Genomic DNA, 11,710 nt, shown 5'->3' with positions numbered 1-11,710 from the left:
TTGTTATGTAAGAAAACATTTTTTAGGCCTTTATTTACAAAAGCTTTAAAAACAAATACCCTCTGTTATGCAAATTATTTGTTGTTTAAAAAGGACCACCCAGTTACATCGTTGTAACCCAATGAAAAAGGTATTTGGTGCCATCTGTTATTCGTCTTTGCAGTACAAGGTAAACAGAAGAATTGGCGAACATCTGGAGTTTTTCTATGATTGATTTCCGAGTGGAACACGCACACCGCTACGCGCGCACGCACACCCAGGCACACAATGTCGCACTTTCCATCATTTCAGGCTCGGATTTAGCTATTCAATACCAAAAATGCCTCCTGCACAACTGCTCTGTACACATGGTAAGCAGAGATAAGAACGTATTTTAGGGTCCTTTAAAACAATATATCTAAAATATATTGCTACGATATACTCAAAAATAAACTAGCATTACAATCCTCAAGTAACTTTATTTGTTCTAAGTTATTTATATTTTGTTGTTTTACAACAAATATCTGTAACATCTGTCTTTGTAGCAACTACAAAAAAGCACAATTTAGTTGTCCTAATTCAGTTAAATAGGGTTGTTTTGTGTTTTTTTTCAGATCTTTGGGTTTTATCTTGAACTGAACTGACTTCCAAAAGTTGTCAAATCACCTACATAATAAATACGACTTCATAAAAAAATATTTGTTGTATATGTGTCACTAGAATAAAAGTTAATCAAGGGAAGTGCGCCATTACAAAATTCCTACTATTCCAATAGCCTTCAAATCTCAGCTTAATGGCAAAGGTGGTAAAGTCACAGCTGTTCTTTTCCTGAAGGGTTTAAAGCTGTCTTCTCAAGCTTCTTTCCCTCCTCACAGAGCGGATCTAAAGCAGCCAGCCAACCAGCAGTTGGCATGTGCAGGACGTGTTTGATGGCAGAACACTAGTAAAACAACAGCAGTTACTATGGTTTCAGTAGTTTGTTTTGCTTGAACGAATGCAGGTTATACAGCAAATGTCATGTTCTATGGGTTGAAATACCAAAAGATGCCAAAAATACAGTGTGAAGCTGCTGAACTTGGAGGATTATTGTTTCCTAGCTAAGGGCAGAAGGGAAAAAAAAAACTTCAAATGAAACAGAGGATTGAGTCAGAGTTGCTCTCTAAAGTGCAAATTTGATGGTCCACAATCTTGAATAGCTAAAACGCCTGCATACTGGAAGGAACAGACATGAACGGGGAAGTTAGTTACAATCAGCATGAGTTAATTTGGAGAAGGGAGGGGAAAGAGACAAAAAACCTAAGACCAAAGACCGATATAGGCAAGTTTACCATACTATTCATAATGATTTAGCTTTCCCCTTCTCTCTGCCACACTGATCCTACACAAGCTTCTTTACAAATGGGCTAGTTATGACTCCAAAAGTAACCCATAAAATTCTACATATCAATATCAAGATCAAAATCTGTGATAGGAACAGTCAGGTTTAATACATAGAAAGGCAGAAAAGAAAGTGTGCTGAGAAAGGGAGAAAAAAAGCCTTATTGTCCAAGGGGTTCAACCAGAGATAAAACGTATGTACAAGCATGTGGAGCTCAAAAAGACGGCCTTTCATTTCGTGTCATGACTGCTTGTTGGCTTCTTCTTCATAAGCATTTCCCGTGCCATTTTGTACATAAGATGACCCCGAACCAAGGCCATACAAGTGGCCACAATATTTGGCATCGTCAATGTGATCTTCAAAGAACATCTGAAGTGTTAAAAAGAAAAAGACACAAATTAATGCCACCAAAAACACCCAGTTTAAACAGAATGACAGAAAGGCTAAAAGACATTACACTGTTGGTTTTAGCACTGCATATCACATCCCAAGATTCAAATGACAGAATTAGCATAACAATGCATTTAATCTCAACACATGATCAAAATGTGCTATACAGTGCAATTGTTTAAAGGAAGGAATACAAACAGTCACCTGTGCACCTCACCTGCCAAAACGACCATGTTTTGGCAGTTTGGTATTACCTCCGTTATTACTTGCTTTTCTGAAAGCACAACAAAATATTTTCTCTGGCATATTTCTTTCTGCTTTCTCACAGCAGATGTATGTTTGGTATTCATTGCAAGTGCCCACAGTTTACCTGCTTATTGTTGTGGGGGTTCCATCACACCTTGTCTTAAAACAGATTTATACTACGTGGGTGTGAGGTGAGAATGAGGAGGTACGTGCTCAAGCACAGAAACTACTGAGTTCGGCAAATGTATCTTCCTGCATTTCTCAGCTACATCCTCTAAGAGGGCTTCATTTAACAATGAGCAGCAACATTAAAGGAAACTGCTTTTTTTTTTTTTTAACCAAGACTACATTTACATAAGACTTTAAAAGTCTTAATTATCAATAGAACCTTTCAGGTTCTGTACTGCAGGAATAATAAGCAGAGAGGAAAACCTCTAAACCACAGCTTGCTGTTCCAGCATCAATATTAACACATCTCTGATGGGAAGAAAAAGATCCAAATTTTTTGGCTGGGACTCGAACCAGCAAGTTGAAGTTCCAAAAGCAATTATTAACACTTATCAGCACTATTTTGTACGTTTAAAAACATTGTGAAACAACGTTTTTCACTCCAGCGTACATTGCTAAACATTGAACTCAACTGAAAAGGCTTTAGAAGTGCACTCTAAGTATATTTGCTGCTCTTGACTAGGATGTTCTTACTTCAAAATGTTGTATTTTAAAAGAAACCCTGAAAAAACAATCAATCTTTGTTGGCTTATTTAAACAAATGATTTGTACTAAAAGCTACATTTCTTTTCTCTGAGACAACAAACTCTTTAATAATAACATGCAATTTGTTACATGGCGATCATGGGTTTTGAAAGTCAGCACCTTGCACCTTAGGTATAATCAAATACCTTCCTTTATTTGCTTTAGATTTTGGTTCAAATACAAAAGATTGCAGTTAACAGCACCTGTGAAGATCACAGGTGGACCACATCATAAGCAACATCCTCTACGTAACCCATGACCAGCTCAACAACATCAACAGTTTCAGGAGAGGAGAACAGCATTGTGATGAGCAAGCCAGATTACATCACAGCACTTATATTTCATCTGCTGTTTCACTAGCAGTTGTTAGAAACTCACAGTCGGCTTTTTTCCTTTATAAAAAAGGCCACGTTACAGCAAGTAGAAGCCTCAGCATTCAACACTAAACCCTACAAAAAGATGAGGCTCGCTATCGCCACTATTAAATGACACCAAATTCCTGGCAGAATGTCACATTCAGATGCCCCAGCATTTGTCCAGTGTAACTGCTTTCAAGAAGCCTGTTTAGAATTTGTTTATTCTGCTCATACAAAATATCCTAATATTCTCCCAATGCATGCAGACAAGTAGCATGGACACACAAAGCTTACAAGTCTTGATTTCCCTTTCTGCAAAATTGACTGACATGTTTTAGAATCTGAGTTATTTTGTCTGTGCTTTACCAAAGGTGAACTCAGGATGAACAATTGCATCGTTCTCTGCAGCAGCCTACAGGTTTAATACATATGTACCCCGCAAGTTTTAGCTGGAAGCAGCCAGCGCAGGCAGAGCTGCTCATTCCCTGCTGCTAGGCCTGGCACAGGCAGCAGTGCACACCAGCTGGGTATTACAGCTCAGCAGAAGCTCTGCAGAAAAGCAGCCCGAATACAGTTACCCAGAAAAGAGCCTGGCTCCAGCAGCCACTTTGCAGAAGAAATCCTGCAAAACAGGCAATGGAAAGAAAGAAACAACAACAACAACAAAGCCAGCCATACAATGAAAACAAGCAGTGATGCTCACAGTAGCTAAACAGGGAAAACAGTAGGGCTGGTTTACACTTAGTCTGGGGAAAACACAGTCTTAAGTCTGTCAAGAAAGCAGGGGCCTCTGAAGCCCCTTAGAGATCACCATAAAATTCATCAGACGTAACAGAATCAGCAATTCCATCTATTACAGCAAATTACTACTATGGAGACAAAACCAAGACACGTGCACCTACTTCTCTCATTTTGAAAAAGGCCATTCCTGTGAGCAAAGAATCAGATCCTGCCTGATGCTGTGGTCCTATCCTTTCCAGCTCTAACTGCTCAGCCACTTCTTGCAATCCACCCTGAAAATGAAAACATTTGTTAACTGCTGAAAAAAAAAATGAAAACAAAACCAAACATCAGTATTTGGGAAGAACTTGTTATACCAGACTTTCAACTTCAGCATATTTTAAATGCTTGCACAGAAGCTTAAATAGTCTCTTTGATGGAAGATAAAGCTTTCTCTATCAACAGTTGAATTCAGTTCCATCTCAGAGGAGCTTAAATCAAGCAGCGCCTGTGTCCAATAGAACTACTACTGCTTCATGTTCCATCCTCCCGAGGGAACAGACGCTGCTACTTAACAAAACAATCCCTTCAAGAGGTTGCAAGGACTGGCAAAGCTGAAGAACAAAACAAGGTGTTCCTATAACCCTTCTATTTGAATGAAAGTTTAAACAGTAAAAATGTCATTCTACAAATACAAGAATTCAAGTTCTTACAAATGGGTGCTTTGTTAAAAGTATCCAGGCTTCCTCTGAAACAGACTCATTTTCTCTTCCACTTTTTAACAGACCATTTGAGGGTTTTTCAGTTCCCTTTATAAAAACTAGGAGTATCCTTAAATATCTAGGAAGCTACAGGAAAATAAGGAAAAAAAAACAACCCAAGTACACAGCCCAACCCTACAAGACATTCTACTCATCTTTAAAACTTGTTCCATTAACTGCCTCAAGAGGGTAGGAACAAAGAACATACAAATGATGGATTTCTGTTTTGCAAGTTGTTTTTTCAACACAATGAAAACCAAAGACATAAGTCAACTTCCTCTCAGAGATGTATATTTAACAATCACACCACATGGAATGAAACTTACCTCTTACAGAAGAGTATAAGCATCCCACATGCAAAAAGGAACCATTTAACACTCACTGCCTGAATGCTGACACATGGTTTGAAATAACATACTGAAAAGGTACAGAAATCACTGCAAACCTACCTGCCCCTATAAGACCTATAATAACCATTTACAGAAGCAAACAGTCAGAAATTTAGTTTGGTTTTATGTAGATACATCTATCTTTCAAGTGATGTGCATGATACTTCAACTGTGATCTTTGTAAACTGTGGGAATATAATTTTGTACTATTTAAAAAACATTAAGCCTTAAATCCCTAGAAATGCACTAAAGCATGTGGCATGTGCCTTATAGTCCAGAAAGATCAAAAACCAAGGAGAAAAGGAGAAGCCTTTAGTGAAAATACAAGCCTTTGCAGGGTAAAAACATCACACAGACAAAACGATCTTAAATCAATACTGCCCAGCATCTGAGGTTACCTGTGTCCTCAAAACCTTTAGCCTGTTTCAACCACGGAAAAGGAAACAATAAGAGGTAAAAGTATAACAGTCAGTGTTAGAATTGATACACTAACAGAAATCTGACCAAGAGGTCAGACCTAACATTATGAAAATTTCTATGAATCTAAATGCAACACATCTTAAAAACAAATCTCCAGTAATAACATTCCCAAGTAACACCAAGCAAACCAACACGGTACTGGCATGTCTAGCTTTATTCTAGCTTGAACAGGTGAGTATCACTTGCTTAAATTTGAGAATTACCCTATATGTAGTACAGTCAAGCACTGAAGTTTGTTTTCTTCCTTTGCTTAGAGATAACATTCAATCACTGCATATACACTAATTCAGTGGTTTAAGTTAGACCCTTAAGGAAGTTCAGGGATGATGGGCAGAAAATCAATCAGATCTCAAATAAAAGCACATTCTCTACAACCTAACTTTCCTATTGGCATTAGCAACAGCAGTTGCCTTTCCAAAGCACTATTTGCTGTTTGTAAACTCTTGACTTTCCCAAGCTGACACTTAACATCGCCTCATCATTACGTAGTGCTAGCTGTTAGGCTATCTATACCAGCTTCACTTAGCACCTGATATCACAAATCAGTACTATTTACACAGTGGCTGCAAAATTTATAGGAACAGCAGCAAAGCAAAGAAGGCTTTGAAAATAACCCTTCCAATACATATAGTCACCAGTAGATACATTTGTAAACATATCATTACAATTGCCTCCAAAGATTATTAGGCTACTGAAATTTTATTACAGGAAAGACTTCACGCTCTACATAAGAATATTTAACTTGTGGGGAAGAAAGGCAGTAGAAAGGGATTCAGAAGAAAATGAAAGAACAGCCTATAAATCTACTTTAGAACTGCTATTACTGCAAAAACTGTATGGAGTTGCCTGCATGAAAAGATTTTTAGACCCCAAGCAGGAATTTAACCTGTACTACACAAGTACCTCGAGTTAGTCACAGTCTGCCTGCTGTGTAGTACACTGATGTCCATTTTTGTTAGAGTAGCATACTGTGGATTCATTGTAAGAGCAGCAAACAGTTTCCACATCCTCAAACACTTGTCTTATCAATGCTAAAAATTCACTTTTGGCTATGTGAGGGCAGAGGTAGGTGGGAAGCTTAGAGTAAGTCTGTTTTTTGTATGAAAATAACTTATAAAAGTCAATAAAGGACCACTGCACAGCAGTTCAATTCTCTGCCATTTAATAGAGACCAAACATGACAATTTTTGAGTCACAATATGCAACACTTAGCAACTTTTCTTTTCAGACAGCTGCTCTCAGAACAGTACAAGTCCACAATAATTTCATTTGCTGGTGCTTAGAGTGGTAGGATAGCCCACATTCCCTCCTGTCATTACCAATCTGCAGCTAAGAAGAATAAGATTTGCTGCAGGAAAGCTCACCTACATATTAAATGCTCAAAAAGACACCTTTGTTCTTAATTTTTGCTGAAAGAAGACTCATGAAGGTTTTTCTTATCTTCCAAAATGCATTTGAATCTCTAAACAGTGCAAGTTACACACAACTGCCTTAATTAAGTGACAATATAACTCTCTCCTCCCCAAAACCACTTGGAATATCACCTATGGAACAGCACTATGGAATGCCATTTTGTTGCCTTTCCCAGGTCACTGAAGTAGATGATACATACTGTTCTTGATAAGTATATCACCACCACAAAGACAAGAGACATTTTACTTCACTCAGAAGTGAGAAAGTTTGTGGGTTTTTTTTTGTTGGTGGTGGTGCTGAATTTGCTGCCCCTAACCCTTAGGAGACTTCTGAAGCTTGATGGTTTTTTTTCCTTTCTAGCTTCTGTGAAGAAAAAACATGTCTAAAATGTTCTCTAATGTCCAGCCATTTGCCCAACTGGTTTTCCCAATAACTGGATGAAGTCCGGTAAGTATACTTTTCTTAATAACTAAAAGGGAGATCTCCATTATCAGCAATTTGGTTCACAAAAGAAATTACACATCTTTGGATGCTACTATTTAAATGACACACTAAACACCTCAAGGAAACAAAGGACTATTAACTCCATGCAGACCACTCATTCAGCATGAGGAAGTGAAATGCCTCAGGATTTAGTTGTACTACAGCCAATGCTCTTGTTTGTTTATTCACGTTCTTTTTAAGAAAGACTAAAAAAAATCAAGTTATTTTCCATATAAGCAACAAAGTCATTTATTGCTTCAGGTGAGTGGTGCACTTCATTCCCGTAGCAGTCCAGAATCTTAAAGTTCTTTAGCAAGTACAGTCGTTAACAATCCCTGTAGCATCTTTCACTTCGCTGTCTTCCCCTTCAACATACTTTGTTTCAATTCATTTTCCAGTTCAATTAAGTCTCCAAACGTCATGCCAATTAGCAGCCCTGCTGGCCTGATATGAGAGATTAGTTTCTAAAACTACTTTATTTTTTTTTCCTCTAGAAGTCACGTGCTGCTTCTGAATATACGCTGCTCTTTATCTTTCCTTATAGGGCCATCTGAAACATTCTTCACTCCATTCCTCTTCCCAAGAGACTTCCACAGCATCACCGTTGCAATTACCTTTGTGAAGACGACTGCAGCCCTTTAGTGGACTGCACAATGAGGAAATAAGAGTACGTGAAACCCAACAATTCTTATTGCTCAAGAAGTGAAGGATCTATATCCCAAACATGAGTTTATCATCTGGCAACAAAAACTGGGCATAGCTATAAATACAGTGCCAACACAATATTTTTTAACTGGTAAGTAGTTATAAAAGTTGACGTGCACTTCTGCCTGCCTCTATCAATAGCCTTTAATATTAAATATGCACCAAGTTCAAGTCCTGTTTAATGGATATAACCAGAGCAAAAGTGGAAAACCAGGATACAGAAGATAAGCTTTTAGCAGAAGGTATTCTCCCCTCCCCACAAAAAAATGTCTGGACTGAACCACTAACAGATTACTTACCTTCAGATTTTTGCAACTCTTCATGAGATACTTTACATCATAGATGACAGGGAAAAACAATCGCAGTATCTCAAAGAAGTCCAGCTCTTCTTCAGGCAAATTAGAGTTGGTCAGGATTTTGATTAGATAACCAAAGTCATATCCACTGCAAATTAACAAAAACAATACAGTCAAATAATATAAAAACACTCTTCACTTCTGACTTGAAGGCTACTAGACATTAAGAGGAAGATATTTTGCCTAGTCCAATGCAGCTTTGACTCTTACAACAGAGTAAGAATTAGTGTAAACGGCCCCACTGCAGCTTCCAGAGAAAACATTTTATTTTATCCTCAAGCGGCCACGTGAAGAAGCAAAAACATGACCTGCTATCAGATCTTCTAATCAGATCTGCAAACAAGAACTTAAACAGAAAGACACCTAGCTGATTCACCAGACTGAAAGAGAGGAACAGGCTTCCACTCTGAAATCCAAAGCAATTGTTGACTTCCACGAGTAAACACATTATGTTGGAGGTAAGTTTAATCCTCAGCAGTGATGAAGAGCAGGCTGCCATTCAGCTCTCCCAACTTAATCAGCACAAAGTTAAACAGCTAACCACTTTTAGTAGCTTGTGGACTGTGACTCATTTGGAAGGCAATGACAGAACAAGTTTGAAAAATCTGTGTGTACATACAAGGCTAGGTAGAAAAAAACTGAGGTTTTACAGTGTGCATGGTGGAGAAGAGCTTGGGAAGACTTCCTTCTCTCCATAATCCTTGACTAAAGAAAGAGGACATAGGAAGGGGGTGTGGTAGTAGAAACAGAAAGCATGAAACAGACTACTTTTACAAAGGGTTGTAAGATGAAGCAGAGGGTTTAAAGTACACGGTAAGCAGGACTGATAACTACTTATCCTTTTTCTTAGGAAGGCGGAGGTAATAAACCAGATTATTCACGATCTGATCATAAATCTGATCCTTCCTAATCCCTTGTACTTGCAGGATTGCTCACACAAATCATGCACTGAACCGGACAGGAGACTGACACGTTATCCTGCATGTTATTAGGTTAGCATTGAATTAAACAGGTTCCTAGATTTTGTTGGGTGTCCTGTGCTCACATGGGACAGAGTTGGTTGTCTTCATAGCACCTGGTATGATGCTATGCTGCCACTTTAGAAGAAAAGCTACATTGATTATGACTGACGGCTTAGTTGCTGCTGAGCAGTGCTGTACAGCATCAAGGACATTTCAGTTTCCCAGCTTCTCACACTGTCCTGTTAGCAAGGGGGACTGCAAGGGCACAAGGAGCTGAGAGGGGACAGAACCAGGACAGCTGACCTAAACTAGCCAAAGGGATTCCCCACACCACATGACATCACATGAAAGCCATTAAATTGAGGGCAGTTGCTCAGGGGGAACCGGTTAGATATCTATCAGTGGGTGGTGAGCAACTGCATCACGCATCACTTGTTTTGTGTGTATGCATAACTAAGATTACTGTTATTTCTCTCTTCCTTTTCTGTTTTAGATGAGAGTTTTTTTTTATCTCCACCCACAAGCTCTACTTTGTTGGTGCTTTGTTGTTGCTTTTCTTCCCCCTCCAATTCTCATCCCATCGAGGTGGGGGTAAAAACAAGTGAAAGGCTGTGCGTGGTGCTGAGCTGCCTGCTGGGTTAAACCACAACAGCTGGTAATCAACTTCAAAAATGACTGTACCAGCAGGACTGCTCAACTGAAGGCTGTCAGCTTATACTGTTTAAGGAGCATTCACAACACATTCACAGTCTAATTCAAGTGAAGGGGTGGCCACCCAGACATGAATTCTCAGTTTCCATGATGTCCATTCCTGGTTGCGTGAGTATCACACCCTAAAAGAATTTTGCAACAAGGTCCAAATTCTTGACTGGGGTCTTTCAGCATTAGCTGTGAGGTGAGTAATACATGACAATACAATTAATTATAACAGTTACCCTCTACAGCTACATGAAAGGAAGTCACAGGAAGAGAGGGGGTCAGCTTCTTCTCCCAGGTGATAGGATGAGAGGGAAAGGCCTCAAATTGCACGAGGGGAGGTTCTGTTTGGATATTGGTGTAGGTGGACATTTGGACTAGATGATCTTAAGAGATGTTTTCCAACCCTAGTGATTCTATCATTCTATAAACAAATCAGATAAGAGCACTGTACTACAGATCCTGCAGATACTTAGCATCAACTTAGACTGGTGATTGCTGATGAAGGCTTAAAGCTTTAGCTTACATACTCATAAAAAGGTTTGCTTTTTGTACCTTTTGTATAGGACTAAGATCTCCACATCACCTTAATCTTAAGAACTTCCTGGCAGAGAGCAGAAAGTCTTGAACACAAAGGGAGAAAATGTATTGTTTACTACAAGTCCATTAATACAAGATATACAGATGGTATAGACTACTGCAGCTCCCCCAAGGGATTTTCCACTGTGCTAAACAGGAATTTCAAGCTGAATGAATCCTGTGCTGCAACCACTGCTTTGAAGCTGTGCTGGCAGCAGTCCAAGCTTCACAGCAGCAACCACCAGACCAGGGTGCAAAGGATTCAAAGATAGAGGTTTTCAGTGCAGTCTTAGGACTGTATCCATTGCATACTATCAAAACAAAAGCTTGGAAGCTTTATTTGATTAGATCACCTATGACAGAAGGGTAGCCCTCCACAAACAAGGTGGGGAAAAAAAAAAGAAAGCCCCATTAGTGAAAGAAAGCAAACAAAACTGCTCAGGATTAAGTAGACTCTTAATCCTCTAGAGACTACAGAGCTTATTTATAAACTCAGTGAGTTCCTGACATCTGTTTTTCTTGTGATTCAAATATAACAACTGTATCAAAAATTTTCCAGAATAGAAAACAATACTTGTATTCACCCTGTTTTAAACAAATTATATGACTGGACTATTAGAAAACACTTCCAATTTCTATGGGAAGGAAATACTATCAGAACAAAGGATTCATTTAGTATTTGCACTGAGAAGGAACAGTCTATAGCAACTTTGCAATGGTAAGAATTTTTTTCTCCAAAGATTGTTATAGATACATTCATTTTGGAATCCTCACACAGAAAATTGAACACTATGTGTGAATGGTGAATTTATTTAACTGAATTACCCTTCCATTACACAGCAGCATTTGTTAGATATCTGTTCGTGGATCCAAAGCACAAACTAGTTTTAGTCAGCTCAACCAAGTTCTCTCTTACATTTCTGATAGTTCTGCTTACACTTACTCCTGTTGTGCTTGTAACAACAATCAGAAAACCACACACAGCTAATCATGATGTGGTATCAAGGCATTCACTATGTTGTTAGTATACTTCTGGGGTTTGATACGCTCCAGTCATCCAAACT

At 38.7% G+C, this 11,710-nt stretch overlaps 1 protein-coding gene across 3 annotated transcripts in view; it reads right to left on the bottom strand.

The window, feature by feature from the left end:
* CNOT7 (CCR4-NOT transcription complex subunit 7) overlaps positions 1-11,710 on the bottom strand; it is a 20,031-nt gene continuing 8,321 nt past the window's right edge. For all 3 annotated transcript variants that reach the window (XM_015862263.2, XM_015862265.2, XM_015862264.2), the window contains exons 5-7: positions 8,353-8,497; positions 4,005-4,115; positions 1-1,726 (exon numbers count right to left, since the gene is read on the bottom strand). In XM_015862263.2, the coding sequence (XP_015717749.1) occupies positions 1,598-1,726; positions 4,005-4,115; positions 8,353-8,497 (385 nt within the window). In that variant the 3' untranslated portion in view covers positions 1-1,597. The remainder of the gene's footprint in view (positions 1,727-4,004; positions 4,116-8,352; positions 8,498-11,710) is intronic.

The sequence above is a fragment of the Coturnix japonica genome, chromosome 4, assembly GCF_001577835.2.
Source record: "Coturnix japonica isolate 7356 chromosome 4, Coturnix japonica 2.1, whole genome shotgun sequence".
Lineage (NCBI taxonomy): Eukaryota > Metazoa > Chordata > Aves > Galliformes > Phasianidae > Coturnix > Coturnix japonica.
Note: the sequence above shows the minus strand (reverse complement) of the source record. Positions and strands in the feature narration are given on the sequence as shown.